Below are 27,084 nucleotides of genomic sequence, written 5' to 3'. Positions count from 1 at the left end.
TTCCCCCCCCCCCCCCCGAATAACTACGTACAATTTTTTTTAAAAAGAACGCAGTTATTCGGAGAGTGTGGAAGGATGGAGTAAATGTAAAAAAAGAATTATTTTTTAACCCCTATTATGGATTAGATGGAAGAAATAATTTTATGTTTTAAATATAGTGAAGAATTTTTTATAAAAAACACCAAGACAATAGATTCTTTTTTAAAATTTAATCTTATAAAAAAAGAAATAAGTTGTGTGAAATGTGATAACAGAATGATGATTATAGTGACTGCCACGTATATAGACGGGTATGCTTACATATGCTCTTCTAAGGCATGCAGATCAAAGGCAAGCCTAAGGAAGGGGTCTAAAATGGCCTCCCTGAATATAGAATTTGTAAAAATTCTTAGGGGAATGTATTGCTGGGTATATGATTATACCCTAGCACGGGGCATTGATTTTTGCGATTGTTCGAAGAACACTTACATTAAAATAAAAGACCTGATCTTGCAAGTATTTTCTAAACAAGAGCCAGAAATGGTTAAAATAGGTGGAGAAGGTATTGGGGTGCAGTTTACAAAGCTGCTATTTGTAATGGGGAGTTAAAATCGAACCTATCTAGTACTCTAGACAACAAACCTAATGTACAATGGTTAGTAGGAGGTGTAGAAGAAGGAAATTGTGGGATTTGTGTTCTGGAGCTTGTTCCTAACAGAAAAGTTTCGACTATATTAGACATGTTCAAAGAACATGTTGTATCCGGATCTATCATTGTTACTGATGGTTATCCGTCTTGCCCGGAGCCGTTGCTAAATTTGGATCTTAACATGAAGTTATAAACCACTCTGTTGGGTTTTTTAATGCTCAAGGAGTACATACGAACTAAATTAAAAACCCGTGGTTACATCTTAAGCATGCTTATTGGAAACGGGTCGTATTTAATAAAAAAAATTAATTTTTTTTAAATGAGTGGCAATGGAGAAAACGAAACGTCCAAAATAGCGATAACAAGACGCCAAGAATGGCCTTTTATAAATAAATTACAATGTTTAGGAACCAGTTCTTTTTAACTAATAATCTTTTAAATAAATATTTTAATTTTCTGCAATAATAAGGGGGTGGAAAGATTGAATAGCGCCAGTCGGCGCGACCTCTCCACGAATTTGCCTGACTTCAAGAAACATAAAACAAAGGTTATTAAAATATTATTAATAATTTTTTCAAAATATCAATATATACTTCAGAAGATTCTTCATTGCTTTTACCTAAAATATACTGTCGCTTAAATGTATAAAGAATTAACCGGGCGTCGATATGGTCACGAAAAACGCCATTTTATTTCCTCATAGTACTTTTCATATGGCCCCAAAAGCCTTCTATGTTATTTGTATGGGTGCCATCTTCTGACCTAAAACCTTCAGAATGATTAACTATTTTGTGCTTAAAATTCAAATTTCTTGCAATAGACGGATATAACGGGTGTCTGTTGGTAAATAGAATGCTATCATTTTTGATATTAGGCACCATAATCACGATTAATGATCCTATAGTACGAACAGCATCTCTACAAAGAAAGGATTTTCTCTCTTTTGTTTGGTCTATTCCACCTAATATCCAAATTGTATCCCTAGTATTATCGGCGCTTGTAGGATTTCTAATAATCGCTTTACGTGACAAAACTTTTTCACCAACTTCAACAATTATACCACATCCTCTCAACACAACAGGCCTTTTTTTAAGATAGCTTTGTAACAAATTAAAAGTAAAGACTTATACTTTGCAATAGTAGTGTCAGATATTCCAAAAAATATCGACAACTGAAAGCAATTTAAATCACATATTAAGAAATACAATAGTCTTGCTACTTTTGTTAAGGCCAGAGTAGAATAAAAAAAAAATAAAATAAAATAAAATATATTTATTGGTACATTGTAGAAAAGCCCAACAGAGCAAGTAAAAACTCCAACACATCCAATAATTTGAGACACACTCCAGCATACCATTACGGCCTTGCTTGTAGGAAGAAAGGGGATCCCTTAGGATTAAACATCCAACAGTCATGAAGACCGTGACCTGCGCTGAGCAGGGTTCTAGGGATAACACGCCTGACTCAATCGTCAGTTTAAGGATCTGACCTGATCCAACGCAAATGCTACGGCGTCAGCAGCTTGCCAAACCCTCCCCAGGTTGTGTGTTTTTTGAAGATTCCCCGAAGGGTAACGGCTTCTCCCAACCGGCACTGGATCTCACATCCCAAGAGCATAGCTTGCCCTACTTTCTTGGAAGAAAGACTTAAGATTCCCCGAAGGGTAACGGACTCTTTTATCCGGCAATGGGTCTACTCACCCCAAGGATATCGCTGATCCTACTTACCATGCCAGCAGCCAGAAGGTATTGGTAAGACTTATGAGATTCGCACCGGTAGTTATAAAACCCCAGTCCCACCCTCCGCGACGTGGACGCTCTCATTGTGGAGGGCTTTAACCTCGCACATAAACTTCATGTAATTCAACCATTTATTCTTCAATAAATTAACCATTGAAACGACTTGCCATATTCAAATTTATAAGGTCATTTTAAGCATTTTAATTTAAATTTAAGCTTTTTATATTCATAAATTTGATTTATTTATTAAAGCCGATTATGTAGTCAATATCCCATTATATGTTAGAACATTGGGATTTATTAGTCTGTATCTATACAAACACTGTAGTGGTTTACAATAATCAATAAAATAAAAAAAAGATAAATAAAAGTTTAATTTATACTTTTTTCATAAACATATTTTTAAAATTTAATATCATAAAATGGTTTTATTGAGGATAATCATAATCTGCAAACTCTCCAACAACAAGTATTTTACCTTCAATTACTTCCATATATACTTCTCGAATAGGTCTGTCAAACATTCTTGAATATTTCATCTGGTGGTATGAACTTGTTTGAACTTTAGAATCTGATGGCTGCTCTTTGTCACAAAAAACCGTAAATCCGTCTGTTTCAACTTGCAGTTTAACATCGTTAGGACTAAAATCGTTCGGTAATGCGATCTTTTCTTGGAAGCCCAACTCTCTTACTGGATTGGCATTCCTATCCAAAATTACATTTTCTTCATACGCGGTCGTAGTAGGTTCCAATATTTGAGGATCAAATTCCATGGTCGAAGGTCTGTCAATTGAAGGCATTTCTTCTTCAATTGGCAAAGTTATGACTGATGGATCAGTAAATGTAGGATCATTAGTATAATCTGTAGTATCATACGTTGTACTTGAAAATGTAGCAGAACCTATATTTGCTGCAGTACTTGTTGATTCTTTAAGTTCCGAAGACATGGATTTTTTTGATTTTTCTTTAGAATCAGATGAGTTTTCTTTAGATGCCATTGGATTTAAAACAAAATTTTCTTATATTGTTAAGTGTACAAATCAAATTTTATTTTTAAGAATTGGTTACATAAATTAAATTAAATGTTATTATTAATATATAATTTAAAATAACGCAATTAAAATTATTTTTTGATAAATTAACAATTTTTGATGCAAATAATCTTTAAATATATTATATCATTATCCACGGAATTTCTTATGTACTCCTTTTACGTTTAAAATTGCATTTTTGAACAAAACAATGTCTTTTATTTACCTTTAAAAATGTTGCGTATGAGAATTGTGGTGACAAAATTAAGTTGATACATAATTGACGTATACAAGAATTTGTATGTGTAGTATTTTATCACATTTTACCCTAAGTCTTGTAAAATTGAGTTTTTATAAAAAAGGAGTCATAAAATAAAAGTAGAAGATAAAACATAAAAAAATATTGCGAGAAACATTTTTACAAAAAATTTAAGATTTAAATTTCAAAAAGTATCATCAAATTCAAAGAATGTTAACGCCGATTGTTTATCTTTTCTTGTTTTCAAACTTTCTTTAGTATTTTTCAGTTCATTCTTTTCATTTAAAAAAGAGATAGTCAGCGGCTTCATGTGTATTTTATCACTTGTTCCATTTACATAAAAAACGTATCCTTCGCTTGTATTTTTAATTTTTATTTTTGTACAGAATATGTTTAGCAAGGAAATGACAAAAAACATTTTTATGGATAAAAATTATTGTTAAAAAATCACGGCTAGTTAAGCATACTTGTAAAACTTTTAGTAAAAGTTTTGAGATTAACTGTTGAAAAAGCTATTGAATATAATTTTTTTTTATTAAAATTAAATCTTATTGAATTTTTGTCAAGATAACCTTAGATAGATAGAGATTATATGTAGAAAGTGATAAAAGTTTACTCTGTTTCTTGAAGTTTATATTTATTTTATGCAAGAAATGTTAAAAACACTTAGGCATGTCAACAGATAGTTAACAAGAGATTACAATTACTTTTAAGTTCCTATTTTTTGAATCTAGACATTTAAATCAAATTTAATGTTAAGGCACTATTTTACACAAAAAAATGTTTAACAATTTTTATGTATTGAAAAGAAATTATTTTTTGTTTTACATATATGTTTATTTAAATTAATTTAAACAAAATTTAAGTAAATTAATTTTAAACATCATTTATCAGCGCAATACTAACAATAGAAAAGTAAAGTTTATTAGATATTTTATATAACTTCAATTAACTTTTCTAGTTAAATATTTATATAATTTTGTAGACATATACGTTATATTAAGTTTTTATCATTAGTTATCTACACTTTAGAAACAAAGCATATATCCTCTTAATATTTTATGAACATATTGTAAATGTACTATAAGTAGCAGAAACAAAAATATTCAACTATGCAAAGCTTCTATGTAAAAAATAAACAAACTTTTTAAGTAATAATTAATTTTTAAGTTTTTAATATAAAGTTATAATCTGCTCATATTTAACATATGTTTTTACAAAATATTATTTAATTGTCATTGTGTGTCATGAGACCTTAATTTTTGTTTATAATTATAAAGCTTTAACACATTTATAGAAATTTAATTTGTTTACAAATTTGTTTATATTTCTTTTATGTAATTTTTTATGCCCTTTTTATATAAATACAAAATTTTTGTAAGCCCATGAATAAATTAGAAAAATTTTTTAACATTCTTTCTTCTTCGAATCCGAAATTGTTAAAGAAATACACTACTGAAGAACTTACATCTCAAATAAGGGAGTATGTTGATTTTACTCCTTATATTGTTAAAAATATTTATAAGCTTCTTGTTTCACACAATTTTGACGATAGAATAAATGGAGCTGAGATTTTAAAGTCAATAATGTTCCAATTTAAGCTAGTTACTGACTTCAAGATTGAATATTTTGAAAAAAGAGAAGAATATTTAGGATCTACTGGTGAAGAATTTGAAGGTAAGAAGTTATCGATGAAGGAGCAAAAAAAATTGTTAAAGAAGTTAGCAGGTCTTGAACATGTAAAAGCAAATATTGTTAATGAAATAGATTTTAAATCCGATTCTAATATAACGATTAAAAAAAAGAAAATACAAGATAAAAACATAGAGAATGTTTATGATTTTTTTGAAAACCTTACCAACAATTTACTAAACTACGAGTGGAATAAAAGGCATGGAGCATTTTTGGCATATTGTGCAATTTTTAACTCTGAAACCAATGGTCAAATTGAGATCAAAGTGGATTCTACACTTTTTTTAAAAATTTATGAAATATTAAAATCAGATAAATTTACTGATTTTGTAGAAGATCGTGTTACTGCTCCTGTTAGAGAAACTGCAGCACAGTTACTTGGTTGTATTTATCCAAGAATATCTGAAAACAGTATTATCGATGAATTGATTAAATTCTGTGATGATGATGATTGGCAAACACAATATTCTGGTTTATTAGCACTTACATATTTAAAATCATACATTGTTGATAAAGTAAGGGTATGCGAAAAATGTCAAAATTTACTTCAATGTAAAGATGAAGACGTAAAGTTTTTAGCTGCTGATTTATTAATATACTTTTTTGAATATTGTGACAAGAATATTGTTTTTGATAGATGTTTTATGAATATTAAAGACAATGAGGATATTTCTGTATCTAAAGTTTCGATAATACAATTATTGGCTTTATGTCCATCTAAAATAGATGATTTTTCTATTCTTTATAATTATTTTACTTCACCTATTTCTGATGTAAGAAAAAGTATTCTTAAATTGGCAGAGTCTATGAATAATGACTCTTTATTTTTTTTATTCGCTGAACTGATTTTAATTGATGAAAAAGATGAAATTCGAAATGAAGCTGTTTGTATTCTTAAGGATAAAAATCTTAGTTCTGATTTTATTAAGCATTTTATCTCGATATTAGGAACCTCTCTTTATGAACCATATAATTCTAATGATTTTGTATCTTATGATGACTTGTATTTTACAAAAAGTGGAATTAAGGTTTTAGGTAAAAATATTATATTGAAAAACAGAGTGGAATTGTTTAAATTAATTTTTGAAAAAGTTACTGAATTTGATTGTAATTACATACCCAATACTTTAATTGGGTGTGTTTTTAAAAATATAATAATTAATTTTAAATGCATAAATGAAGAAAAAATTAAGAGGAAAAAACTAGAAAATGAAATTTTACTAAAGGATGTTTATGATAGATTTTTAGATATCAAACTTGTTCCATTCAAAGAACTAGAAAACAAAATCAATAATCCAGAAAAGTTATCATTACATCCTATGGGTGAAAGTATTTATGTGGATTTTTTAAGGTATACAGTGGTCTATGAATATCCTTTATTAACTAACAATTTGATTAATTTTTACAAGTATGAAACTTGTGTAGAATATTTAGAATTTTACACCAATTTATTAATATCTGCATATGATTCTAATGTCATTGTTTTTGATTCTTTCATTAATAGTGCATATAACTGTTTATTGTTAGATTATGAAAATTTTCTTATATTTTTTAAGTATTTTAAAAATAGACTTTTTTCTCATAATTTTTACAAAACAATTTTAGATGACAGTAAAAAGTCACAGTTTTTTAGTAAGACAATTTTTTATTATATAGATTTTTTAGAAAATCTCAGATTTTTATATGATGAAGCATATAATAATAATTATATTGATATATTAAAAGGATTCCTGTGTAGTATTTCCTATACTGAAGATTTTATAGAGAGAATTTTGAAGAAAATGGATTTAAATTTACTTGAACCTTTAATATCTCACATTGATTACTCTTATTTTCCCGTGTTAGTTAAGCCATTATTAGGCTTAATTGCATCTTCAGAAACTCAAGAAAGCGCATCAAAAATATTTTCGTATATAATACCTAGATTAAATTTTAGAATGAAATCAGTAATTTCAAGTTTGTGGATTGAAAAAATTTTGGAGTCAAAGAAAGATTTAGAATGTCTTTTGGACAATAATAAAATTGAAGATTACAAAATAAAATGTCCTATAAAAGTTGTTTTGAGGAAGTATCAACTTGATGGAGTTAAGTGGATTAATTTTTTGTATAAATTTAATTTAAATGGGATTTTAGCAGATGATATGGGTTTAGGAAAAACTATTCAAGTTTTATCTTTTATTTGTAGTGAAATCTACGCCACAGAAAAGAAAGTTCTTGTTATTTGTCCATCAAGTTTAACTGGACATTGGAAAAGTGAAATTGATAATTTTTTTCCTGATATTAAATCTATATGTTATAAGAAAAATAAGAATGAAGATTATAATATTTTAATAATCAGTTACGACTCCTTCAGAAATGAGTATTTAAGTTTTATTAACGAAAATTGGTTTTATGTCATTTTTGATGAAGGGCATATTTTACGAAATTCATCAACATTACTTTATCAGAGAATTAATAAAATTACATGTAAGCGTAAGCTTATATTGACTGGTACACCTGTTCATAACAGTGTAGAAGACTTGGTTTCTTTATTTAATTTGATTATGCCGGGTTATTTGGGATCTGTTAAAGAAATTCCTTACATTTCTGCAAAAATGTCAGATAATGAAATGAATAAAATTCATAGTAGACTTGAAAATCTTAATAAACAAATACTTCCTTTTATTTTACGAAGATTAAAGGTTGATGTTTTAACAGATTTACCTCCTAAGATTATTAGAGATATTTTAGTTGAAATGGGCCCCGAACAAAAAAGTATTTATGTTAATATTGAAGAAGATGGCAGCAGTTTAGAAAATGTAAATTATAAATCAATTCAAAATAAATGTGATGGATTGAAAAGAACCAGAGATCTTTTAAATGCTGCTTCTCATATTTTGTATTTTAAGACATCATCAGAAGTGTCATGTAAAATGAAAGGTTTAGAAGATATCATTAATTTGTACGGAGGAGAAGATATTAAAAACAAAATATTAATTTTTTTTCAGTACAAAACTACGATAGATTTCGTATTACAAGATTTTAAAAAGAAATACAATTTAAAATATCTAAGACTTGATGGTTCTGTACCTGCATCAAAAAGAGCCAAAATCGCCCTAGATTTTAATACAGGGAATATTCCCATTTTATTTCTCACTACGCACATAGGTGGATTGGGATTAAATTTAACAGGAGCTGATACAGTCATTTTTTATGAACATGATTGGAATCCTTTTAATGATTTACAAGCCATGGATCGTGCACATCGTATTGGCCAAAAAAATACTGTAAATGTGTTTCGATTAATTACTAAAGATAGTATAGAAGAAAAAGTTATGGATTTACAAAGTTTTAAAGTATTTATAGCTTCTAGTGTAGTTACACAACAAAATGCTGATATTGAGACCATGAATACACAAGATTTGTTAGAAAGATTTAGTAAATAAATATAAATACAAAATTTTATTTTTTTGCATGTTTTAAATATTTACCAATTCTTTTTTATATAATTTTAATTCTTGATGATCTAACAACAGGTGATAATAAAGATATATTGATGTCTTTAAGCCTGCAAAATTCTGGTAAAATTTTAATTTTTTAATTAAAAAAGAAAACAGTTAAATTGTTCCATAGTTGAATAATAACTTTTTTTCATTTTTTATTTACTTTTAATTTTACAGCTCTAACTTCATTATTTCCATTTTGAAGCTTATTCCTCGTTGTCTATTTCTTTATATCTAAAAAATATTTCATTGTAGTTTACAAATATCTAAATACTATTACATTATTGTTTAAAATTAAAATGTTTATTTTTTTGAAACAATCATTTTTTGCATAAAAGTGTTTACATAATAAACAATATGGATAGACATTTCAAAAGTCCTTTCATTAGTAATTATAATTATAAAGATTATGATGAGAGGTATAGTTTTTCTTTACCTAGAAAATTTACTCCTATAGTTACATCACAAGCATACAGAGAAATTAAAACCAAATCATTGGTAGATGATTTTTATTCAAATCTTATTGACTGGTACAATGACAAAGTGTATTTTGCAATAGACGATTCTGTATTTATTCATGATTTTCATACAAGCAAGACATCCCATTTACAGACAATTAGTGATAATTGTATTACATCGGTAAAAGGAATGGGTAATAAAATAATACTGGGCACAAGTTCAGGGTACATGCATATAGTAGACATATGTAAAGAGCAATCTACACGTCATTTATTTCATAAGTCAAGAATAGGTGTTCTTAAAATAGAGAATACTAATATTTTTACTGGTAGTAGAGATAAAAGATGTAAGGTTATAGATAGTAGAATAAATAAAATAATTCATAGTATCTTACAACATAACCAAGAAGTGTGTGGGATGGATCTAAGTAAAAATTATAAGCATCTTGTTACAGGAGGAAATGATAATAAATTGTATGTTTATGACCGTAGAAATTTAGATGTTCCACTGACAAAGTGTACACAGCATAAAGCTGCAATAAAAGCCGTTTCCTGGTCGCCTGTAAGTGCAAATTTATTTGTTACTGGTGGAGGTACAGCAGATAAAACAGTAAAATTATGGGATATAAATCTTATAAATAATTCTAATAGTTCGCCACTATTAAAATCTGTAGATTATGGTTCACAGGTGTGTAATCTTAAATGGTTACATAACAATCAAATATTAAGTACACATGGATATTCTAAAGATGATATACGCTTGTGCGGGGTTTATAATTTCAATTGTAACAGGCAATATTTAGGTCATAAAAATAGAGTCATACATTTTTCTGTGTCTAAAGATGAGAAATATTTCGTAACAGGGTCAGCAGATTGTAGTATAAAATTCTGGGAGATATATGGTGATACACATAATGAAATAGAAATAAGATAAATAAAATGATTGTTCTAGAACACTTGCATGTTTAAAAATTTAAAAAATATTTTAACTCACAATTTAGTAAAATTTTTAGCCAAATTTTAAAATTTATAAAAAACTAAACAAATTTTTAATTAAATAAAAATATAATGTTTTTGTTATATATTGCACACTCTTTATTTTACAAATGACGTTAATATTGTATATTTTATTTCATTCTGAATATATAAACTTTCTAGTGTCATCTTTAGTACTTTAGAATAGATATATGCTTGTATTCAAAAGTTTATTCTCATAAAAATTAAAGTATAAATAAAAAAAATATAAATGTACAGCTTTCTAGCTTGGAATAAAAATCTTGGTATCTCCTTATGCAAATTTTTGTTAAAAATTAATTAAGACACTTTTCAAGTTGAGAAAAATGTAAATGTATAGCTTTCTAGCTTGGAGTAAAATTTTGGTATCTCCTTATGCAAATTTTTATTAAAAAAATTAATTAAGCAACTTTCCAAATTGAGCCAATTAATACGTTATATTTTTTTATCGACAAACGACTAGATTACAATGACCAATAAATTTGAATATTTGCAAAAATCATGATTTTTTTTTTATAAAAGATCAAAATAAACTCTCATCCCCAAATGTACGAAATTTTTGTATTACTAAAGTTTTTAACATTATACTATTGTTCAGATACATTAGAATGTGTTACAAAGACACACAAAGAGGCTGTTTGTGGTGCTGAACAAACTGATTTGAACTCTATGGATGACAGAGAAATAATATTAGAATCGCTAGCAAGATTAAAGCAGGAGTCTTGTATGATACAGAAAGATGCTTTATGTCATATGGGACATCGTATAAAATTATTTAAAGAGAATCTTGAAAAGAAAGCGCTGGGTGATTTAAATTCCATTCTTGTTTGTATGGACCAAATTAATGGTATTAAAGCGCTTTATGAAAGAGCAGCCTTTATCGTCAAAAATCCTATAATTGACTTGAATTGCTATATGAATTATTTTCGTCGTAATAAATATGTAATAATAAGATTTTTAAAAAACAAAGAAAAATGTAAAGATTTTTTAGAATCCAGAAAATTTAAGAATGTGACGGAGGAAGAACTTAGAGGCCAAATTTATGACTTGAAAGCTATTATGTTGGCTGCTATGAGCTTTTCGCAAGAATATCATTCAGAATATAAAAATGAATACGAATTTATTAAAAAAAAATTCAAAACTAATTATAAATGGTTTAATGATTTAAAACCTCTTTTCAATAAGACACACTATGAAACGGTTGATAGTATAACTTTAGTACCAGTAAGTTACGTTGATAAAAATAAACAAGAATCCTATCTAAAAAAGCTATTTTTGCTTAAGAATGGCCTGAACTTCGTAGAACCTTCCAAATGTAATAATGTGAACGAAACTGTAATAAAAAAAATACAGGAATTAGAAGACCCTGGTAAAGATAAATTTTTAAGACCTTTTTTAGAATTATTTAAAGTAAGGTACAGGATACTTAGTAAAGTAATTACCCTCAAAAGAATACTAGAAAGAATTTTTACAAATAAACTAAAAATAAGTGAGCAGAAAGATGAAAATCCTATGACTGATACAGAAAAAAATGACAAGGAGCTTTTTGATAATGAAAAGAACGGGGAAAATCCTACAACTAGTACGAAAAAACATGACGAAGAGCTTTTTAATAATGAAAAGAACGGGGAAAATCCTACAACTAGTACGAAAAAACATGACGAAGAGTCTTTAAAAGGCACAAAAAAGAATTTTTATAATAATGAGCGTAAAACTGAGAATACCACTTTTGCAGAACATCATTAAGAATAACTTAATTTATTAAATTATTTATCTAAAGCATGTTTGTACACGTTAGAAAAAAGAGTATATCACTTAAAAGTACACAATTCAGTAAACTCCTACTCAAAACACGTATTTATATTTGTTTTTTAATAAAATAAAAAAATAGACTATTTTGATATATTAAATATTAAAGAAGAAAAATTTTTAAATGTTTTTTTTATACTAAATTTGAATGTACACATTTTAATAATGTACAAATCGTATATGGTGACCAAATTGTGTTAATATATAAAGCTTTTTTTAAGTTAATTCTTTATAGATAAAGTATTAAATTACCTTATTCCAATAACTGTTAAGAATTTGCAATGACTCATGCTTGTTTCATAATTTATTTTATGCATAAGCAATTTATCTTTCGCTCACTTTTTAGTTTTTGATTCATCGATAAAGATATTGTACTAACTTGCTAATCTCTATAAATTCGTGTATGTATTTATATAAGTTATTTTTAATGAATTATTTAATACAACTTTACTAAACTTAAATGTAAAATGAACACAAGAAAAGTCTTTGTATTTTGTATGTATTTACCTTTCTTTAAAAAATAATATTCACTTTTGTAAAAACAAAAAACATTTTTTTTTATAAAACGTTTAAAAAGCGCTCGAGGATATTCAGGTATAAAATTTAACAAAAAATGTATCAGATTATTAAAAACGATAAGAATATCTATGAAAAAAAGAATTAGCGAAAGTCATTAAATAAAAATTAATGTAACAGACAGGTTCGTCATCTAATACGGTAAATCTTAATTATTTTTTAATTTTACTGTTTAAGTGTTACATCTAGTAATAATTTTCTTCCTGATATAGAGTTGGCTGTTTGTTTATCAATGTAAGAACCTTATATAAATTGAAAATAATTTATTAAAATTTATAACAATTATTAATAAAAAAATAAAAAACAAAAAATTGTTTCTAAAGCACCTAAAAATCTTTATTTTTTACTATTGAGATGCGAATATTGATATAATTAAAGCATTAGTATTGTTTGATTGAGTTGTCAAAATTTTGCACAGAGCAAAATAAAGTATCTTAATCCTAAGTCATATGCAAATTTAACCCAGGCCTTAAGGTAAATTTATTAGTTACGCATATAGAGAATGTTAATATCAACACAAATCTGAAAAATTCAGTAATCTTGAAAACAACGAAGATATATTGTCGTTTTGTCAGAATCGACAGCTCGAAAACTGCCATATAATGATTTTTTAATCCTTAATACTACGTTTATTATAATTTTGTCCCATATTTTCACGTGTATACTATAAGTTATATTTGAGATAGTCATGTTATTTTTGCAATATAACAAAGAAAGCCATCAGACCTAAATAAATTGTTTACAGCATAACAGCGTTTTATAGAGTTTAATCCATAAAATCTTTAAACGAATTTTGAACATCCAGCCATTTCTCATAGCGTTAGAATAGAAAATCACCAAAAAATTTAGAGGTTAAAAAATCAAATAATTAATTTAACTAGCATTTGTTAGTAGTAGTGGTTGTAGATCATCCAAGGTATTTAGAACTAATGATAACCACAAATTTGGTTTGATTTTTAAAACATATAAAATAATTAAAAACTAACATGTTATAATTAATCCAGTAATTAATTTAATGTTAATTCAATTTTTTAAAAAAAATCAACACCAAAAAACCTTTTAATACTTCTTTAAAAGATTCATTATCTTTACAGGCCACACCCCCATGCAAAAATTTTATTTATTTGTTTTCTGTCAGTTCTTGTTCTATTATTAATTCTTTCAAAATCAAGTGGAAAAAGTTTGGTTAACTTTTATTAAGTTATTGAGATGTCTGTAAAAGCTTTTTATACTATTGGTAGTGCGAGAAATATTACATAGAGTTCTAGTCTATTCATTTCAAAATGAAATACTCATATTGTTTAATTCTGATTTAGATACTCCAACTGAAATCAAGTAAAGAGTTTTAAGACATATGTTGATTCTTCCCTTATAAGAAATTGTTTTAAACGTGCAGCTACTGCTAAAACATTATGTTCTGGTATAAAACTTAAAACTAGCAACATCTTTACATGAAACTTGATATTACTATTATGTATGAACTTTCTAGAAAATTTTAAAGCTTGGATTCTCCTCCAAATAATCTGTCCAAAATGAAAGCTACACCTATAAAACTTAGATCTTATAAAAAAGTTCTTACAGCATTTGTAGCTGGCCGATTCAAAATCCAATATTATACTTTTATGTCTAATAATTTTTTTACATTCAGTACGTAACCGTTTAAATAGCTTTGTATAAAATATTCGTTTAAGGTTTCATAAAACAGTAGATCAAAGGCAAGTTAATATTCCTTACATTACATTAAAGACTAAATAGTTGTTCAAATTTAGATAGTGAAGATTTGAAAGTACCATTACATACAACAATTTTACAGTTTATAAATTGTTCAAAATTTTAATCAGTCGTAAAAATTACTATTCTGTTTTCATCCATCATTCCAAAATCATAATACAAGAACTCTTTATTTTTGCTTGTTTTCTGTAATTCTCCTGAGATATCATAATCTTTATTAAATGTTAAGTTATTTTTCTTCCTTGTTGCTTTAAGTAATTCGCCCATCTTTTTTATGTTTAAAGTATAGTGCTAAAATTTGTAAATGCACTTGATAAATTATAAATTACATGTCTCGCAGGCTCAAGAATCTCAATTACTCTTTCTTAAATTTTAGCATCAAACAAAACCTTATTGTATTTTTTCTTATCTTTTATATGGTTGTGTGGTGATATTTTAAAGATCCAGTCATATAGTAGTCTTGGTAAAGAGATAAAGCCACGTTTATTACTTCACTAGGTTAATTTTCCTATGTTTGATTCTTTATAGTTGTAAAAATATCCCTGAAAACTTATTTTTTCTTTTCCGTTATTGCTCGTTAAAATATTTTTTGTAAATTTGTACCATTTGAGAGAAAAAATTATTCGGAGATTTTTGGATTAAGCCCAAGTGGAGACAGAATAGATATGAAAATACAACTAATTAAACAGCTAGTATTAGTACATAAACGTAAATTAATAACAACCCTATATGTCGTAAATAAGATGGAATAGTGAGAAAATACCATATAATTGGGCTGGAACTATCCGATAAAATTGAAGCGTACATTCAATAAATAACTCTTAAGAAAAAACTTGTTAATATTATTTTGAAGTACAGATGTGGAGCATCCCTAACATTAACTGATGGCGAGAGGAACGAAAACACCAAACATTATAAACTTGAGTAACATGGAGGTAAAAAAGAATGATTAAAAATTGTTCTAACTCGTGTTATATTCCACAATATTTGTTTATTTTTAATTAATTCGTGTTTTTTTGTTTGTTATGTAAGCAATTAAAATTATATATACAAATTTTGGTTATAAGAGCATACAAACATGTGGAACAAACCGGAACTGACAGACACTAAAGATCGGGGTAAGAAGGAGTCTAGAACTGTTAACTATTATGTAAATAAAAAAACTTATGTTAAGAATATTTCAGAGACTTACTTCCACTTTGGGTATATCATAATCCTACTAAATTATAATGTAATACCATTTTAAAAAAAATAATAATTTTTTGTTTTATTTAATTAAAATAATAATAAAATTTTTATAACTCTTTTAATTGATGAATTAAAATATACTTCTTATAAAATTACGCAAATTTAAAGTTATACTAGTTGTTATACTTCAATCTACAATTATTACGCGTAATGACTCTGACAGCTCCTTTACTTTTTAAAAAAATTATACTTTTATAAGTAAAATTTTTCTACCCTTCAAATATGAAATTGAGTAGTTTAATAAAACTTTGTACAGGTTTTACAACAATATTTGCTACTAAAAACATGGACTTAAATGATCAAAATGCAGATATTAGTGAAATGGAAGAGTTGTTTGCTGTTGGGATTGTAAATTTAGCAGCTACCGAAGTAGAAAAATTGACTACGGAAAAGGAAAAAGAATTGCCTCCTAATGAGAAGTTTGAAAAGGCTGCTGATGTAAAGGAAAAACTAGATACTGATACAATGGAAGAATCGGTTACTAATACAATGGAAGAATCAGATATTGATGAAAAAATTTTGTCAATTAATAAAAAAGCATTGACCGCTGATAAAAAGGAAAAGCTAGATACTAATACAATAAAAGAATCGGTTATTAATGAAAATGAAAGGAAAAAATCAGCTATTGATAAGAAAAAAAAACTAGTTGTTAATGAAGAGAAAAAAGCAGCATATAGTAAAGAGAAAAATCCTGATTCTGACAAAAAGAAAGTCTTAGAAGCAAGTAATCCTTTTTCTGAAGGCGATACTAATAGCCCTCAACAAAAAGAGAAGGAAAAAATTCCATTATTTCCAGAAGATGAGTATAAGAACTTTAATTGTTTACTTGAAAAAATCGATACGCTTATCACTTCAAAAGCCGCGGTTTTGCAAAATTGTCTGCAAATGCAAATTAAATCGTGCGATGCCTTTCAAAACACAGATTTGAGTAAGTTAAGTTATTTTTGCGACGAAATTTGCGGATTAAATATTTTACGCACTAAATTTATGAGTCAACGTCAGAATAAAAGTATAGCAGCACAAAATATTACTGCAAAAAGTTTTATTTATGATGATTTACAGGCACGATGTAAAAAATTAAAAAATTATTTTAAAACGAAAAAAAATGTTTTTGATGAAGGATACAATAAACTAGGAGATTTTAATACTTTTGTACGAGAATTAAATCTACTGTCAACGATGTACTATTCTGCATTGAATTATTTAAAAAAGCCTTTTTTAAAATTTTATTTACGAATAAAGTCAAATAATAATTTTGAAGATTTGGAAGATTTACTAAAATTGATGAATCAAACTTTAGAGGAAGCAGATTACGCTACAGCATCAATTCCACACAAGTTTGATTTTATTACTGATACAAAATTGTATCATTATACTTTGATATATCTTAATAATAAACTATCACAATTTGATATTAAAACGAGGCTTAATAATGCAATATCAAAATGTTTAATGAAGTTTAAAAATACTAAATTGAAAGAACATGCTGCTTATCTTAATTTTATTGATGAGCTCAAGAGTTATATTGATAGTATAGCCAAGATTGATGAAGCATTGAATTTTATAATTTTAGAAAGCTTAAATTCTTTAGAATCCAAGATAACAACAATATATAAATACAATTATACTGGTCTTTTAGTGAGAAAACATTTAATTAAAAATCATTTCTAAAATGAATATCTTTTGCTACATCATATTTTATTAATTTATCAATAATTTCTACATGTCCTAAAAACATTCTCCTACAGCAAATTCTCTTAATATCCAATTCATTCAACGCATCCGCAGGAGATTTATCTGTATTTATAAGATACTTGTATGGTTCCCATTTACTAGAAATTTCTTTATTGCATGTAAAGCATCGAACTGGAATTAACATGGGTTAAAAACTATATTTTTTAAATGAATGTCTTAAAATGATTTTTATTCTTTAAATATAAAAAGTTTTACAAATTACTAACTTTTAAATATTTAAACATCTAACAAATAACTCTATTTTTTAAATACTTAAATGTCTTGAAAAATAACAAATTTTTTAAACAAAAATGTTTTAAAAAAGAACTAACTTTTTAATATCAACATACAACAAATTACTAACTTTTAAATATTTAATAGATAACAAATAACTCTATTTTTAGATATTTAATATATAACAAATAACTCTATTTTTAAATATTTAAACATTTAACAAATTACTAACTTTTAAATATAAAAATTGTTTGAATAAATTACTAACTTTTAAATATTTAATAGATAACAAATAAATCTATTTTTTAATATTTAAATGTCTTTAAAAATAACAAATTTTTTTAACAAAAATATTTTAAAAAGTAACTAACTTTTAAATATTTTTTAACAAATTACTAACTTTTAAATATTTAAATGCCTTAATAAATAAGTATTGTAAATTAATGATTTTTACAATATGGATACATTAAAAATAATTCTTTTAATTTACAAAATATTAAATTTACTGTTACATTGATTTTTTATCTATTTTTAATTTTCTTACACCCTTTATGTGGCACAGACTAAAAGAACCAGAAACTAATAAAATTTATTTTTATAATGATGAGACAAAAGAAAAAACGTATATTCGACCAAATGATGGGTTTAGACTCTATCATATACTAATTAAACACATCAATTCAAGAAATCCAAATGACAGAAGTGAAGTAGAGGCTTTAAATCTTATAAATAAACTTTACTTAGATTTACAGCAAAATATCAATATTGAAAATTTTAGGGAATATTTTAAAGCAAAGGCTATGGTAGTTTCTGAATGTAAATCTAAATCTAAGGGTGGTGATTTGGGATTCGTATGTAAAAATGAGATGTACAAAGAATTTGAAAAAGCAGCTTTTATGCTAAAACGTGGTAGACTAGTAGGGCCTGTTAAAACACCATCTGGTTTTCATATAATTTACCGAAGATAAAAATTAAATTAATTTGTAATGCTTTAAATTTTATATTATATGAATACCATACAATTAAAATATATTGATTAGTATGATCTGTACTGTATATTTAAAATTTTTCTTATTTTAAGGATAAAGCTCCTCTTTTCTAATAATTTAATACTTGCTTCCTATTATTTATTGGATTTAAAATTTTTAGTAGATTATTTGTAGTTGAATACGTAGGATATAAATTTATGTCTATACGCCAAAGATAAAATAAATTTATTTAATATATGTATTTTAATAAGAATTATACATTACTTATTGTTAACATTTAGAGATGACTTGTTTTTGACGATTTTTACTTAAGTATGATTTTAAAAACAAGTTTCAATAACCGATAGATAGCTGATACAATGCTATGATCATTAATAGAGAAGATTCAGAAGATAAAATTACTTATAACACTTATACAAACGCATAAAAGACTTGTGGTAACTTTAGACTTAAAAAAATATTCTTAAAATTACAAGGCTTTTGTACTAACAGATAAATATCATTTAAAAACAAATGTTCTATTTAACAGGTATAACTTGTACCTATAAATAGAAATTTTAAGCACTAAAAAGAGAGGAATAATGATATAAACATACCACTGTCTCTATAATAACTTTAAAATTAGCTTAATACTAAATAAATTTTTTTTACATTTAAATATTGTTATTACAAGAAAATAAAAACTGCTTTTGATGTTAGCACCAACTATAAATTGGTTAAGCCTATTCACAATGTCAAATTTATTAATTGATCTTTTTCTAGTTGTTTAAAAAAACGCTTTATAAATATATGTATGTCATTGGATTAAATAGTATGCACAGAATAAAAACAAATTGTAGTGACATCGCCCGTGTTTGCTAAGTTTAAAAGTACTATAAACACACAGAAGCAAATTACTAATCTTATCACCAATTAATACTTTAATAATATTTTTTATACCCTCTTAATGTCATTTGATGAACAACGAATTACGAGTGTAGATCTTATTTCTAATACTGTTCCAATCAATAAATCAACAATACAATCACATTTTATTGATTTTCTTCAGAATTTTAGATCCGAACACAGAGAATATGCACACACTCTTTCTAACAATATTAATCAACAGATATATGAATTGGTTATTAAGTTAGAGCATATTAATCAGTTTTCTGATATTCTATCACAATTCATTTGTTCCGATCCAGAGAAATTTTTAGAATACTGTGAAGAAGCTATTTCTAACGCTTATTTCTTAGATCCAGTTAAAAATTTTCAGTTAAACATTATTAGTAACGAACAAATACAATCTATTAGGAATGTTAATGCATCTAAATCTCATAAAATTATAAGAGTTAAAGGGATGGTAGTATCAGCATCATCTATTATCACCAAGCCTAAAAAATTATACATTATTTGTAGAAATTGTCTTAATGGTAAATTTGTAACAGATTTGATACCAAGAACTTGTGATCAGTCAGAATGTCCTATTGACCCATACATTATAGTACCTGAAAAAAGTCATGTAGTAGACGTACAATACATTAAAATTCAAGAAGAATTTGAGGATATACCTGTTGGAGAAACACCTCGTCATTTTAGTCTTATAATGGAAAAAAATCTTGTAAATAAAATTGTACCAGGCTGTTTAGGTATTTTTACAGGTATTTATGGAATATCTACTAAAGGGAATAATAACTTTAGTTATATTAAAGTAATAGGACTAGAAGCAATGACTAATAAAACTACTAAAAGGTTTAGTGATGAAGAGATAGAAGAATTTAAAAATATGGCAAAAGATGACATTTACAAAAAAATTACTAAATCTATAGCACCTTCTATCTATGGACATGAAGATATAAAAAAAGCATTGGCTTGTATGTTATTTGGTGGAACTAGAAGAGTTATGGAAGATAAAATAACACTTAGAGGAGATATTAATGTTTTACTGTTAGGTGATCCTGGTGTCGCTAAATCTCAATTACTTAAATTTATGGAAATGGTATCACCAATTGGTGTATATACATCTGGAAAAGGAAGTTCAGCAGCGGGATTAACTGCTAGTGTAATAAAAGATCATAATGGTGATTTTTATCTTGAAGGCGGTGCTCTAGTCTTGGGAGATAATGGTATTTGTTGTATTGACGAATTTGATAAAATGAACGAACAGGATAGAGTAGCAATTCATGAAGCAATGGAACAACAAACCATTAGTATTGCTAAGGCAGGTATTACTACGATTCTTAATACCAGAACTAGTATATTGGCGGCAGCTAATCCTGTATTTGGTAGATACGATGATTATAAAACACCGGACGAAAATGTTGAATTTGGAACTACTATTTTATCACGTTTTGATTGTATTTTTATTTTAAAAGATAAACATGGTCCTAATGATGCAATAATGGCCAGGCATGTTTTAGGGATTCATAAAAAAGAAGACAATGAATTAGCAGATTCAGATATTATTCCTGTAGATAAATTAAGAAGGTATGCACAATATGCAAAAGCAAAAGTGTTTCCTGTCCTTTCTGAGGCTGCTGGCAAATTATTAATAAATTATTATACAACTACACGAAAAGAAGTTAAAGAAATGGAACAAGACTCATTTAAAAAGAGCTCTATACCTATAACGGTTAGACAATTAGAAGGAATTATTAGGTTGAGTGAATCTCTGGCTAAAATTGAGTTATCAGAAAAGGTATTTGAAAGGCATGTAGAAGAAGCTATCAGAATTTTCAAAGTATCTACTATGAATGCTGTCTCACAAGGACATATGTTAGAAGGAATGATAAGATCTGATTTACTGAAAAAAATTGAAGATTTTTGTGACAGAATTAAAAGTTTAGTACCATTAGGTGCAAGTATAAAATATAACGAACTCCTTATCAAACTTGGGAAGCAAAACGAAGCTATTAGCAAGAAGGCTATAGATTACATGTGTAAACAGGGTAAATTAGTAAGTAGAGAATCCGGTAAGTCACTTTTAAGACAACCTTAGTTAGTAAATAATTTGAGTATTTTTCTTCTTTTGTGCTTATTTTTCAAATATTCTATTTATGCAAATTATGTTTTTTTATTTTTTTATATATTTGTTTATTTGTTTAAAAATAAACAAACATATTTATTTTTAAGTGTAATGCCCCAAATATGCAGATCGATCAGGACAAACATATAAACTCATATCTACACGAAATTCTTACATTTTTAAAATCTTCAGCTAATGCAATTTCTTTTACCGATTTATATTCTAAATTAAATATTGATATTCACAGTAACACAAGGCTTCTTAAAGCACTAGAGAATAATGATAAGATACTTATTAAAAATAATTTTATACAATATTTGTATACTTATAATATACAAAGTAAAGAAGATTTAATTAATATTTTTAGTAAAAGAAAAGAGGGAATAGAACTTTCTAAGTTAAGAGATAATCCCATTGACATTTCAGATTTTTTAGATGATTTTTTAATTTTAAAAGATAATGATGGTATTGAAGTTGTATTCTACGATGATATGCGCATTGACAAGGCAGATGATGATATTGTCGCCTTATGGAAATCTGTGCGTGTTCCAGGATTTCAAGACCTTATTAGTGAAATGAGTGTAGCCGGGATTAAAACCAATATAAGCGAAACAGTGAAACGAAAAGCTATTATTAAAAAAACAAAAAGTAAAAGGTATCGCCGAAATATAAAAATAACAAATACACATGTAAAAGGACTAGATCTAAATAAATTAGATGAATAAATATTATTTAATTAACAGTTTTATATCCATCATCATTTGTAATAACTAGATGACAATTATCTACCAAATATTCTAAACTTTCTCGTATCATTCTCTCGCTGTATTCATTTTGTAAACATTTAATAATAATTTTTATATCTAAACCAGTATCATCATCTTGATTGTTCCTTATACATTCTAATATATCTCTGTGTATTTTATGCATATCTTCTTTATTTAATATTTCTTTTTTAGATAAATGATCTTTTACTGCAGTAATCATGTGATACAATAATTCATTGTAATCTTCTACAACATAAATGTTAGAAACAGTAATATTTTTTTTTCCCAAAAATTCTTTAAGTGTGCCTACAATTCTGACCAGTATTCCATCCTCAATAAAACTGGCCATATATTCTTCATAGGCCCTATTAGCCCATAACATGCATTCAATTTCTCCAGTTCCGTCTTCAACAATAAAAGTTTTACCACTGTTAGTACTTTTTACACTGTACACCCATCCAATAATTTTTAGTGTACTAAGTTCTTTATTGTCTACATAGATTACTGTAGAACCATCTTCGTGTTCGGCAGATAATACTTGTTTGATTGTAAGAGATCTTATAGTTTTTATACCAGTGTATTCTTTTTTAGGTGATGAAGGATTATAACCGAGATCTGACATGGGGAAAAAAGATTATAAAAATAAATAGAATTTTTAAAAAGTAAAATATACATTTTTACAAAATACATGAATTAAAAATATTTAGTATAAAAATATTATAAATAGTCATAACTGTAAATATATATAGATTTATTGATAATATTTTATGCATCTAATATAATTTTCTAAATATTTTTTACTTATAATTTTATACTTTTCGTATATTTCCTTGATTTTTTCTTTACTAATTTTTTTATAATATTTTTTTAGTACAAGATTAAGTAAAGCATTATATTTTAAATAATTGCTTTCAAGATTACAAAATATATCATCTATGATTTCATCAATATCAATTGTCTGGTATTTAATATTAAAGATTTCATTAATATTCCAATTTGCAGATTCAGGTTTATTGTCAAGAGAAAGTAAATCTATATTTAAAATATTTTCTGTTTCCTCTTTATATTTAGTATTAAATACTTTATTACATAACATAATTATTTCATCTGATTCAGTAACAACTAGTAAAAAGAAGTTATCTTTACTAAATCTAATATATTTCATATCAGCCTCATTTGTAATTTTATCTATTAAGATATTACTAAGAATATCATAAATATATATTGATCTTTTTTGTAAAACACATAATATTTTATTATTAATATCCCAATCTAAAATATTTTCGATAGAAAATTTTCTAAAACTTTCAGTTTCATTAAAGTTATAAAAAAATAAAGCAAATTTTGTACTAATACAAATAAATCCTTCAAGAACTCTAATATTTGTTATATCTAATAGATATATTTCATAACTATGTTTATTAGTAATATTTTGTATAAAAATCTCTTTATCTGTGTATGATATAATAAAATCTTCATAGTAACACACTTTACTATATTTCTTCTCTAATTTGTAATGCACTAATTTACTTTTAATATTCAGTAAAGTATATTTTTCTGTAACAAGTAAAGCTCTTTCTTTATAAAGTGAAATATTTTCTAATAAATTCCTTAATAAAGTAGTAGATCTTTTATATTCTAGATCTACATTAAAAAGTGTATTTTTTTTGTATAAAATAACATTATTCTTATACACGGAATATTTTATAGAGCACTTATCACTTAATTCATCTTGATCATTTTTATCAATTAGAATTTTAGCAAAGTTATTATCATTGTATATATTATATCTTACTACTGCATCTTTATTAATAATAATAAAATTTTTATTATTAATAAATTCTATACCAATAATATTTGGTACATTTATTAATTTATATTTTATTGTATTTAATTTACCGTTAATAATTTCACTAATAAATATCTCTGATTCTGTTATTATTAATATATACGTATCATCTATAAATTTAGCATTAAATACATTATTTTTATAACATATTTGATATTTATTTATCATATCATAAATATAAAGACAATTATCTTTAACGAAAAGTAATTTATCCACCGAAAAATCAATATCTGAAAAATCACTAGTAGTATTTTGTGTAAAATTTATAGTAAATACAATTTTATCCTGTTTTAAATTAAATATATCTATTCTATCATTGTACAATACACCAATAATATCAAGAACCTTGGTTTCTGCTAATTTAATAAAATTAGATTTGATATTTTTATATTCATAAATAACTTTATTTTTTATAAAATTATAAAGAACTAATTTATCGTTATACTGAATGACAATCTTATTAATATATGTTTGAGGATGATAAATAGTCTTAACTCCTTCAAGTGTAGATAAGTAAGTAGTATCGCATTTTATAGATGTATCATCACAACAATAATTTGATGTTTCATATATAAACATATTACCATCACTTAATATTACAAATAAAAAACAATCAAGAAAATTTATAGATCTTACTTGCCTATCAAAGTGCATTGTATGAAATAAAACTGCCCTTTTATACACTAAAATGTCTTTGTTAGAAATCACGTATACAACATCCCTGTAAAAATATATTTTCTCTATTAGTGGAATGTATGGACTAATAAGTAAAATATTGAACTTTTCTATATCATAAATATAAAACGAGTTATGTGCAGCAATGATAAAAATTACCGAAGATCCAAGTTTATCAATTATTATATCTTTCTGTATTTTTATATTTAAAGATCTGTAAAATTTATAAATTGAAGAATTTATCATTTATGCGGGGTAAATTTTATTGATTCTTTTAGAAAAAAACTAAATATGAATGTTAATTAAAATATATATTTTTTTAATGTGTTAATCGAAATTGTGGTGTAATTTACTAGTGATTGTACTTGTAAATATTTTATAGACTTATAAACAAATGTTAATTTGTGATTAATAATAACTAGTAACATAATGTTACTTTTTGCTATATATGGCGTTTAAACTGCTGTTTTACTAAAAATGAAGATAAAATCTTTGTAGTTACTTAAGTATCGTAAAATGTACAAAAACATACAATATAAGTACTTGACATAATTAAGGTCTAAAAAATAATAGAATATAACATACAATATTGATTGAATAAACTTTAAAATTGTTTTTTATATTTTGTTTAACATTTACCAATTATTTTAAAAAATTTTACATTTTTTAAATAAGTTTTTCGCGTCAAGTATTTTATTTTCAGAAGCTAGAAATATTAAACTAGTGAATTTATTAAAATTTACAAGTTAGGTTTTAAACAAGCTTAAAAAAAATATTTGTTATAATATAAATTTTAAAAATCAAACTAAATATTTCATGTTTTTCTTTACTGCATTCAATAATTAATAATAGTTAAAAAAAATTTGATTTTAAAATGGCAGCTTTATGCACAATAATAATACAGAAAAATTATTTTTTTTTCAAATACCTTACTTTATTCGCATAATTAAATATACGGATAATAGAAACTACACTTTAAAAAATAAATTTTTATATTTGAATTGAATGTTAAAAAATTTATTTCTTAACAATAATTTATAATATTCTACTAATTACAAATAAAAATTATTTTTTTGAGTCTCCAAAAAAGTATCCTTTGTTTTTTTCTACAAATTTTTCTATCTCTTTTTTAGATTTTTTACTCAACTTAATCTTCAAATCTTTTTTGTTTAAAAAACGTTTTTCCATTAAATATCCTTTATTCTCTAAATCGTGAGTACTTCCTAAAGTATGTAAAATCTCATGTACTAGTACTTTGGCTTTATAAAAAAGCGTATCATCTGGGTTGTAATTTATAATAATGTATTTAGTATCTACATCACCTAATCCGTTTAAATAACTCATCCCTTCTTTTTCATTTGTTTTATTATCAGTCAATAAAACAATAAGGTCACTGTTATACAAATATGAATTGATATCTTTTAATTTTGTTATATTTGCATTTAGTGTAGATAAAGGATCTTTTTGATTGTCAATCAATAAATTTGATTTTGAACGATTTACAATACTCGTTTTAACAATATCAAGAGAGAAATTATCAAAATTTAAACTATTGATAATTTTTCTGGCTACTTTAAATAAATGCAATGTTTCAATATATGCATGATTTTTTAATTTAATATATCTATCGTATTCATTTATTAGAGCTAATCTAATTTTTATAATGCGTTTATTTTTAATATGTATTCTATTTTCAATAATTCTGTTGTCTGAACTTAAAGATTGCGTAGTTGTGTATATTTCAGATTTAAAATTATCATTAAACTTAACTAGAACCTTATCTAAAGGGTATGTTTCTACATCTAAATGATAGGGATCTTTTTTTTTAACATATTTAATTTCTAAACATTCTATTGAAGTACAAATAAGCCCTTCAACACCATTACAGACCTTTAAATAACCAAACGTGTTTTTAGTAACTAACGTGTAAACACAAGGATCGCTAATGTAATTTCTTGAGCCATTAGAAAAAATGAATGTTTTGTCACTGATCTTAAACTTAAAATTGCGTATTTTAAAATCTGATTTTGTTAAAAGAGTATCATTTAAATTGTAATAGTTTACACTCGTAACCTCTGCCGATGCATAATAAAATAAACAAATTAGCATTAAATTGTTTATTTTAAATTATTTTTAAATTTTCATAAAACAAAATAAACAAA

General features: G+C 25.7%; 14 protein-coding genes across 14 annotated transcripts; 7 read left to right on the top strand and 7 right to left on the bottom strand.

The window, feature by feature from the left end:
* Positions 1–126: 126 nt before the first annotated feature.
* AAJ76_3000170116 (hypothetical protein) lies at positions 127–588 on the top strand (the record flags this gene model as incomplete). Its single annotated transcript, XM_024475067.1, has 1 exon — positions 127–588. The coding sequence occupies one exon, from the start codon at positions 127–129 to the stop codon at positions 586–588; it is 462 nt and encodes a 153-aa protein (XP_024332229.1).
* A 1,716-nt stretch (positions 589–2,304) lies between these two features.
* Positions 2,305–2,451, bottom strand: AAJ76_3000167792 (hypothetical protein; the record flags this gene model as incomplete). Its single annotated transcript, XM_024475066.1, has 1 exon — positions 2,305–2,451. One exon carries the CDS (start codon positions 2,449–2,451, stop codon positions 2,305–2,307), a length of 147 nt encoding a protein of 48 aa, XP_024332228.1.
* A 344-nt stretch (positions 2,452–2,795) lies between these two features.
* On the bottom strand, positions 2,796–3,314 carry AAJ76_3000166929 (spore wall protein 8; the record flags this gene model as incomplete). The annotated part of the gene is made up of 1 exon (XM_024475065.1): positions 2,796–3,314. One exon carries the CDS (start codon positions 3,312–3,314, stop codon positions 2,796–2,798), a length of 519 nt encoding a protein of 172 aa, XP_024332227.1.
* A 527-nt stretch (positions 3,315–3,841) lies between these two features.
* Positions 3,842–4,075, bottom strand: AAJ76_3000166168 (hypothetical protein; the record flags this gene model as incomplete). The annotated part of the gene is made up of 1 exon (XM_024475064.1): positions 3,842–4,075. The coding sequence occupies one exon, from the start codon at positions 4,073–4,075 to the stop codon at positions 3,842–3,844; it is 234 nt and encodes a 77-aa protein (XP_024332226.1).
* Positions 4,076–5,042: 967 nt separating this feature from the next.
* AAJ76_3000165200 (mot1 helicase-like protein) lies at positions 5,043–8,774 on the top strand (the record flags this gene model as incomplete). The annotated part of the gene is made up of 1 exon (XM_024475063.1): positions 5,043–8,774. The coding sequence occupies one exon, from the start codon at positions 5,043–5,045 to the stop codon at positions 8,772–8,774; it is 3,732 nt and encodes a 1,243-aa protein (XP_024332225.1).
* Positions 8,775–9,188: 414 nt separating this feature from the next.
* Positions 9,189–10,223, top strand: AAJ76_3000161054 (wd40 domain-containing protein; the record flags this gene model as incomplete). The annotated part of the gene is made up of 1 exon (XM_024475062.1): positions 9,189–10,223. The coding sequence occupies one exon, from the start codon at positions 9,189–9,191 to the stop codon at positions 10,221–10,223; it is 1,035 nt and encodes a 344-aa protein (XP_024332224.1).
* A 626-nt stretch (positions 10,224–10,849) lies between these two features.
* AAJ76_3000159393 (hypothetical protein) lies at positions 10,850–12,049 on the top strand (the record flags this gene model as incomplete). The annotated part of the gene is made up of 1 exon (XM_024475061.1): positions 10,850–12,049. The coding sequence occupies one exon, from the start codon at positions 10,850–10,852 to the stop codon at positions 12,047–12,049; it is 1,200 nt and encodes a 399-aa protein (XP_024332223.1).
* Positions 12,050–17,321: 5,272 nt separating this feature from the next.
* AAJ76_3000152697 (dna-directed rna polymerases and iii subunit rpabc5) lies at positions 17,322–17,546 on the bottom strand (the record flags this gene model as incomplete). The annotated part of the gene is made up of 1 exon (XM_024475060.1): positions 17,322–17,546. The coding sequence occupies one exon, from the start codon at positions 17,544–17,546 to the stop codon at positions 17,322–17,324; it is 225 nt and encodes a 74-aa protein (XP_024332222.1).
* Positions 17,547–18,186: 640 nt separating this feature from the next.
* Positions 18,187–18,603, top strand: AAJ76_3000152056 (peptidyl-prolyl cis-trans isomerase nima-interacting 1-like protein; the record flags this gene model as incomplete). Its single annotated transcript, XM_024475059.1, has 1 exon — positions 18,187–18,603. The coding sequence occupies one exon, from the start codon at positions 18,187–18,189 to the stop codon at positions 18,601–18,603; it is 417 nt and encodes a 138-aa protein (XP_024332221.1).
* Positions 18,604–19,570: 967 nt separating this feature from the next.
* On the top strand, positions 19,571–21,604 carry AAJ76_3000150672 (dna replication licensing factor of the mcm family mcm5; the record flags this gene model as incomplete). Its single annotated transcript, XM_024475058.1, has 1 exon — positions 19,571–21,604. The coding sequence occupies one exon, from the start codon at positions 19,571–19,573 to the stop codon at positions 21,602–21,604; it is 2,034 nt and encodes a 677-aa protein (XP_024332220.1).
* Positions 21,605–21,753: 149 nt separating this feature from the next.
* Positions 21,754–22,356, top strand: AAJ76_3000148489 (transcription initiation factor tfiie beta subunit; the record flags this gene model as incomplete). The annotated part of the gene is made up of 1 exon (XM_024475057.1): positions 21,754–22,356. The coding sequence occupies one exon, from the start codon at positions 21,754–21,756 to the stop codon at positions 22,354–22,356; it is 603 nt and encodes a 200-aa protein (XP_024332219.1).
* A 7-nt stretch (positions 22,357–22,363) lies between these two features.
* On the bottom strand, positions 22,364–23,020 carry AAJ76_3000147223 (replication factor a protein 2; the record flags this gene model as incomplete). The annotated part of the gene is made up of 1 exon (XM_024475056.1): positions 22,364–23,020. The coding sequence occupies one exon, from the start codon at positions 23,018–23,020 to the stop codon at positions 22,364–22,366; it is 657 nt and encodes a 218-aa protein (XP_024332218.1).
* A 129-nt stretch (positions 23,021–23,149) lies between these two features.
* AAJ76_3000145075 (putative wd repeat-containing) lies at positions 23,150–25,168 on the bottom strand (the record flags this gene model as incomplete). Its single annotated transcript, XM_024475055.1, has 1 exon — positions 23,150–25,168. One exon carries the CDS (start codon positions 25,166–25,168, stop codon positions 23,150–23,152), a length of 2,019 nt encoding a protein of 672 aa, XP_024332217.1.
* Positions 25,169–25,987: 819 nt separating this feature from the next.
* Positions 25,988–27,031, bottom strand: AAJ76_3000143212 (zinc metallopeptidase; the record flags this gene model as incomplete). The annotated part of the gene is made up of 1 exon (XM_024475054.1): positions 25,988–27,031. The coding sequence occupies one exon, from the start codon at positions 27,029–27,031 to the stop codon at positions 25,988–25,990; it is 1,044 nt and encodes a 347-aa protein (XP_024332216.1).
* Positions 27,032–27,084: the final 53 nt, after the last annotated feature.

This window comes from Vairimorpha ceranae, assembly GCF_000988165.1.
Source record: "Vairimorpha ceranae strain PA08 1199 chromosome Unknown NODE_3, whole genome shotgun sequence".
NCBI lineage: Eukaryota > Fungi > Microsporidia > Nosematidae > Vairimorpha > Vairimorpha ceranae.
Note: the sequence above shows the minus strand (reverse complement) of the source record. Positions and strands in the feature narration are given on the sequence as shown.